General features: G+C 46.3%; 1 protein-coding gene across 1 annotated transcript; it reads right to left on the reverse strand.

Moving 5' to 3' along the window:
* Nucleotides 1–49: 49 nt before the first annotated feature.
* On the reverse strand, nt 50–4,004 carry LOC109926381 (PC-esterase domain-containing protein 1A-like; the record flags this gene model as incomplete). Its single annotated transcript, XM_048594087.1, has 4 exons — nt 3,888–4,004; nt 1,762–1,985; nt 1,048–1,198; nt 50–293 (listed from the first exon to the last, which is right to left on the reverse strand). Coding segments are annotated over exons 1-4 (736 nt in total), but the record flags the coding sequence as incomplete, so codon positions are not given.
* Nucleotides 4,005–7,530: the final 3,526 nt, after the last annotated feature.

A 7,530-nucleotide genomic window follows, 5' to 3' on the forward strand; every position in this document is an offset into this window, starting at 1 on the left:
GGATGGCGGAGGGGAAGAAGGGCTGATGGTCCTCTAAGTCTCATGTTACCTCGTGGCTTCCCAGGGGGCAGAGCCACACCCCAGGCAGACGCAATGTGCTGGAGCAGGAGCTGGGTAATTCGGCGGTGAACAACATGGCTCCAATGAACTCCATCAGCTGCACGGTGCTGCAGTTCAAACCGGAATTGGTAATGCAAATCCAACACATCAAAGCCATGAGCATCAGCCAACAGGGCACTGTAGAAATTGGCTTCGATCACATCATAACGCAAACTCACATCCAGATATTGCAGCTGCATCCAAAACAGATAGCAAGTTAAACACAAGGAACAGAGACCACCCAGTCACTGGCCACACAAGTAGATAGGGTGGTAAAGGCGGCATACGGCATGCATACCGTTATTGGTTGGGGAGTTAAGTACAAGAGTCAAGATGTCATGTTGCAGCTTTATAAGACTTTGGTTAGGCCACATTTAGAGTATTTCATTCAGTTCTGGTGGTCACATTACAGGAAGGAAGTGGAGGCTTTGAAGAGGGTGTGGAAAAGATTCACCAGGATGCTGCCTGGATTAGAGGGTATGAGCTATAAGGAGAGGTTAGAAAAACTCAGGTTGTTTTCTCTGGTACAGTACAGGCTGAGGGGAGACTTGATAGAAGTCTATAAAATTAGATAGGTTTGATGCATAGATAGGATTGTCAGTCGTGATCTTTTTCCCAGAGTTGAAATGTCTAATACTAGGGGACATGTATTTATGGTGAGAGGGGGAAAAGTTTTTTTTTTAAAAACACAGAGTGGTAGGAGTCTGGAACATACTGCCAGGGATAGGAGTGGAATAGGCAGATATGGATATATTAAGGGGGTTTAAGGGACTTTCACAAAGGCACATGAATATGCAAGCAATGGAGGGATATGGACCAAGGGCAGGCAGAAGGGATTAGTTTCATTTGGTTATGTTCAGCACAGCATTGTGGGCCAAAGGGCCCGTTCTTGTGCTGTACAGTTCAAACGAATGGCCACAGCTACACAGCTATTTCTAACAAGCGTACCTCTGGTATCAGGAAACCACCTTTGATTTTCTCACCCAGTGGCATGGCCATGTTCCAGATCACAAGGCATTCTGGGAGAAGGACCTCTTTCAGCCTTGTGAAGAACTTGACCAGATTCTCTCGATATTGCTCAATGGAATTGGAGCCATACCTGCTGGTGGGGTTGGGGGGAAACGGGGTGCGGGGAATGTTGAGTGAGAAGAGACAGATGGGGTGGGGAAGAGGTGGTGGTGAAAGAGAGAGAGAGAAAAGTGAGACACTGAGTTGATACTAAGCTAAGGAGAACGTTGAATGGAGGATGATGCACAGCGACTTCGGAAGGACATTCACACATTAGCCAAAAATCTGTTACCACATAGTTCAAAATCTGTAAGTTTGTGTTATACGAAAATAGTCTGCTTTATTCAATGCTATCTTTATTTTACATAAATAACTTCTGTTTTATCGAACCTAAATCTTCAATGTTACTTATTTGTGTTTCAGCGAGCGATCACCTCAAAATAAATGCAATGAAGTGGGATTTCAGCCTGGGATCTGGCCTGCCCAGCAACAACTACAGCTGGGATTAGGTTTCTCTCTCTGCTATTGCAGGCCACGCCCCATACCCCTCTCCCAACCCCCACCCACCCCCACCCTTACCCCCACCCCACACCACATGACCCACCCCCACCCCACACCACATGACCCACACCCCACCAGCTCTCAGCTCCGTACCTGGAGATATCCCAGATACATGAGTTAACAATAAGGACATCAGGTTGTGGTTCTCTTTGGAAATCGGCTAAGATACTATCCATGTAGTCGGAGTAAATCCGTGTCAGAAAGTAAAAATGCAGGAGGTGAGTGGGACTGCGATACTGCCGAGCCTCGCGGTATTCCGTACTGTTAGTCAGCTTCCCACCTTCAACCAGCTGGTCACCCTCAAAGCTAGGCTCCCCCTTCAAACACAACATGCACAGTTAGTCACACCCTCACAACGAGGGAGAAAAACAACAATGTTGGAATGTTCCCCAGGACAGAAACTCTGGGCAATGACATCCCACAGAATGAAGTGACTTCTCCTCATCATGGTCTTAAAGGATTAGGCACTTATCCAGCCTCTGTAGGCTGTGTTTTAAGATTCCCCAACCAAGGAAAACACACAGTCTCAATGTCTACCCCATCAGGTCCCTTCACAGTCTGTTGGCTTCCAAGAGTTCAGTTCCTATTGTAAACTCCAGAGATCATCGTCCCCTCCACTGTCTGCAAAAGCATGACCAAATCTCACCAAACAAACCCAACGTTTACGAAGCCCTCATCCCAGGGACTTACTTAGGGTCAGTACGCCCTTCCATACCTAAGGAGAACAAAACTGTAGGCAGCATTCCAAGACATGGGTTCTACAAATCCTGGTAAAATTAAACGCAGACATCTTTACCCTTTTAGCCCAATCCTCTGGAACTAAAGACAGGGTGAAAATACAGAAACAGACCATTCAATCCTTCAGACCTGCTCCACTTTTCAACATGATCATGGCTGATCATTCAGCACTGTATCCTGCTGAGGTTGTTGACTTGCTCGCCAAGCTGGGCTTGTTCTCATTATGACGTTTCGTCACCATGCTAGGTAACATCATCAGTGAGGCCTCCGATGAACCATGACGATAGAGAAAATTATTGGAAAAGATTCTCAGGGACATGATCTCTACACATTTAGAAGGAAATAGACTGATTAGCGCTAGGCAGCACTGTTGTGTGAGGGTGGTCATGCCTCACGAACTGATTGAGGAGGTAATGAAGATGATTGAGGGGAAAGCAGTTGATGTTGTCTACATAGACTTCAGTAAAGCCTTTGACAAGGTCCCTCATGGCAGACCGGTACAAAAAGGTGAAGTCACATGGTATCGGGGTTTGCTGGCAAGATGGCTACAGACCTGGCTTAGTCACAGGAGACAGGGGGTAGCAGTGAAGGATGGTCTTCGGAATGTGACTGGTGGTGTTCCCCAGGGATCTGTGCTGGGATTTCTGCTGTTTGTGGTCTACATAAATGATTTGTAGGAAAATGTAGCTGGTCTAATTAGTAAATTTGCGGATAATACAAAGATTGATGGAATTGCAGTTAGTGAGGAGAATTATCAGAGGACACAGCAGGATATAGATCAGTTGGGGCATGGGCAGAAAAATGGCAGATAGTGTTTAATGCAGACTAATGTGAGGTGGTGCATTTTGGAAGGTCAAGTACAGGTGGAAGTTATATAGTGAATGGCAGAACCCTTAGGAGTATTGATATGCAGAGGGATCTGGGTGTGCAAGTCCCCAGATCACTGAAGGTGTCAGTACAGGTAGATAAGGTCCAGCTGGTTGATGTTTAAATTACTACAGGACCCATCGGCACAGGCTCGGTATTCTGGGGGATATCGCTATTAGGAAGGGACCAGCTAGTCCATGTGTCTCCCCCAGACCAGTTGATCCCTGGTCTGTACTGTACATGACAATGGTCCTGTATGAGCCACCACCATCACTGGGATCCATTTATTCCCAGATGTGTAATTCTGGGCCAACACATTTTCTTTGCAACACCACTGACCTTGAGGTTCCCACCTTTCTGACCATCTATCTTCTTTGGTTTCCCTCTACAATCCGTCTGGTCTCATCTGACCGCAGTGAGGAAAACAATGGTTCTCAGCTGGTAATTGAACATTAAGAATGTGACAAGTACTGGGTCATCATGTGTGATGTGTTCCTGAAAATGCTGAGAACTTGTTGAGTCACTATCCTAGCTGTGAGGCCTTTAAGACCAGCTTCAAGGTTTGTACAAGCCTCACCACCTCACTGTTTGTCACAGGGTGATATGGAGCTGACCTCACTCTGACTGAAATATTCCAGGTATTCCTCAAACTCTGCACCACAAACATTGTCACTCACACCTTGTTCAGGGTTCCCAAAGTTGGCAAATATTTTATCCAGTTGGTCTATCATTGATCCCGCAATATTGACTTCTTGGGATACTTGGGCATCCACACGCACTGGTAACACCCGACCCTCTCTAGGCCCCGTGCTATCAATGAGATTGTGTTGCCATAGTGATTGAGGCCATTCCCATGAGTGAAGGGGGTGACAATGGCTGCATATTCCTCACTAATGTGCTGGATCCCACTTTATCCTCAAGCTGGAAGTCCACAATTGGTCACTAAAAGTAGCTCCTGGCCATCTCCTCCATTTGCACCATATCGGGCTGCCCTTGGTGCCTTTGTTTGAGCACCTTTCCCCTTAATGGGGGAGGGATAACAACTCCCTTTGCCCACATTAAACACCCAACTAACAGGGGCAAAGGAGTAATCCTGAGTGTTCTCCATCACTGACCCTCCCTCTCAGGACTATATCCACCACTTGGCTCAGAACCAGGTCATTCTGTGTAATGTTCCACATGTGACTCACTGATTCCCTGGATGACATGGTGTTGGTATCAGCAAATCAGATTGGCGAACCAGGTGAAAGGTACATAATTCTCAGGTTCCAGTCAGGAACATCTTCATTCCCCGGTTACAGCACCCTCGACTGGGCACATGGATTGCCATGCTTCTCTGCCTCTCAGCATCTGGTCCCATATGGGGTAGGCTGATACAGCCAGTGCCCATCTCTGTAGGCATGCTGCCACCATTGACAGTATTCCCAATATACAGGCCAAAAATGGAGGTTAGTGGCCTATGGCCTGTCAGCAGCACCAAGTAAAGGAAATGGATGACCTTCTGAACATCAAACATGATGCTCAATCCTTCCTTTTCCACTTGAGCAGACTTCTCCTCCATCTTCATTCGTGACCTTGCTGTGAACACAATGGGCCTTTCCTCTCCATTCTGTTCTGTAAGACACGATAAGGGAAGGCATCTCACATCAACTTGCCAGAGGCAACTTTGGGTTGAAATGTATGAACACTTCCAACCTTTTTAGGGCTTGCTTCACCTCCCAATAAGCCTCCTGAACTTCCTGGGTCAGTTTCCAAGGTGCGGACTTTCCCAGCAGGGTTTCAGCACGGTTGTGAAATCAGAAATGGACTTGCCACAACAATGTACAAATCCTAAAAATAATCTCAGTTGAGACACATTCTGTGGTCTAGGGGTCTTCGTGAGAGCCTCCATTTTCTTGGACACCTTGTGCAGTCCCTAAGCATTGATTATGTGGCCCAGGTACTCTGTGGAGTCTTCAAAAACCCACATTTCTCCCTTTTTACTCGTAGGCCGTACCCTTGCAACCTCTTATTGGGTTTCTTCTCAGATTTTCATATGCTCTTCTTCAGACGATTCAGGAACTAAAATATCGTCTGGATAACACTGGACTCTTGGCAATTTGCTTAATATTTGTTCCATGGCTCTGTGCTGACATGATGCCAAAAGAGAGTTGGTTGTAGTGGAAGAGTCCCCGGTATACCATTACCTTCAGCAGCAGCTCCTTCATGAGGCCTGTGGCTAATCCAGTTTTGAGAATTTCTTCCCCCAGCCAGTCTACTGAACATGCATGGAAGTGGGTATTGATCCACACTCAGGGCTAGGGTGACTGTAACCTTAAGGTCACCACAAATCCTCATCGTACCATCTGTTTTTAAGACCAGAATGATGGGAGTGGCCCATTCACTGGTGATTACTCGTTTCAACACTCTCAGGTCCATCAGCCTTTCCAATTTACTCTCCACTTTAGGCTTTGATGATGTACAGTACCGGACACACCTTTAGAGTCCTTGGACTAGTCTCCCACTTTAACCAAAGTTTAATTTCTGCTCCTTTCATACCAACCCCACCCCCCATTCCCTTGAAGACATCCTTGTATCTGTCCAAAATCTCTTGCAAACTTCTTTTTGAGCCTGCTAGCCTATTAATGACACCCTAATTTAACTTCAAATTCTGTAACCAGGAGTATCCGAATAATACAGGGTAATTGCCTTTCACCACATACAGAGAAAATTCCACACAATGGTCCCTCAGCTGTACTTCCAGCAGTTCCGTGGCACCGCTTGTCCTGTGTATGTCTGTAGTATAATCTTATAGGGAGAGGTGATGGCCTAGCGGTATTATTGCTGGACTGTTAACCCAGAGACCCAGCTAACATTCTGGGGACCTGGGTTCGAATCCCATCACAGCAGATGGTGGAATTTGAATTCAATAAATATCTGGAATTAAGAATCTAATGATGACTGTGAACCCATTGCTGATTGTTGGGAAAAACCCATCAGGTTCATTAATGTCCTTTAGGGAAGGAAACTGCCATTCTTACCTGGTCTGGCCTACATGTGACTACAATGTGGTTGACTCTGGGCAATTAGGGATGGACAATAAATGCTGCCTGGCCAGTGATACCCTCATCCTATGAATGAATAAAAAAAAAAATCTAGGCATGTTTCAGTGGCAAGGCCTTTAACTTTTCCCAATATATTGATTCAGGAATCAGAGCTGCACCTGTTACACTTCTGCCTTTACTGTCTTACCCTCAAATTCAGGAAGAACCCAGAAACAATCAGCCTCACCCCACAGGGACACAATGTTTAACTGGAACTCTGCTGACACCCTGGGCCTTCTGTTTCTCCCACAGACCTGACAGACTCCTGGTCTACCCCCAACTTGGCAGCATGTACCTTGTGCCTTGTCTTCAGGGTTGTTCCTTTCTAGTTTCGGGCAATATGATCCACTCGCTTATACCTGTGGTACTGGGCTTCTCCAGTCCAACCTATTGACTCCTTGTGAGCACGGTTTCCTCATCAGCAGCATTCTCCTTTAAAAAGGTTTTGTTCCTGATGGTACTGGGGAAAACCAATCACAATGTCCTTAGACACTTTGTTCATCTTTACCTACATGTTAAAACATTTGGTCGACACAATCGGATCCTCAAACAGTCCCATTGCTCCGAGTTGGCCCACCATTTTGTTTTCTCACCACTGGGAATCTTTCCGGCTATCAACTCTAGTTGCCACTCTCAGCCCGAGTCCCCACAGTGCACACTCTCCCTGTCACCAGATCCCTTGCCAGCGGGTGTCAGTAACAGCAAAGTCCTTTGTCCCAACAAGAAAAAACAGCTTTCACACAGACTGTGGTCTGATCCCACTCTCATCATCAGTTGTTGCATTTGTGCTTCACTAGAACCAGAAATAAAACACAAGGTAGAGGGAGGTAAACTCAAACACGGAACACTTTATTGTTTCTTCTCTCAGCTGTACTGTCACTCTTAAACTGCCCCTCCATCTCCCACCTCTGAGTCACCTGACCCACTCTCTTAAAGTGCCGACACACAGCCAACTGAATACAACCGAGATGGTTCCAGAATCCCAACACACACAGCAGGCTCCTTGTTCAAATCAGAATCCTGCACTTGATGCCTGTGTCTCAGAACTGGGATGTTGACATGTTGAACTACCCATCATTGAAGGCTAGCTTTCTTGTAATTTATCAGAAAAGGTGACCAAAGCATCAATCTCAATGCACACTCACATGGCAGTACACAGATGGAGTACTGCTCA

The sequence above is a fragment of the Rhincodon typus genome, unplaced genomic scaffold (genome assembly GCF_021869965.1).
Source record: "Rhincodon typus isolate 14 unplaced genomic scaffold, sRhiTyp1.1 hic_rhity00005791, whole genome shotgun sequence".
Lineage (NCBI taxonomy): Eukaryota > Metazoa > Chordata > Chondrichthyes > Orectolobiformes > Rhincodontidae > Rhincodon > Rhincodon typus.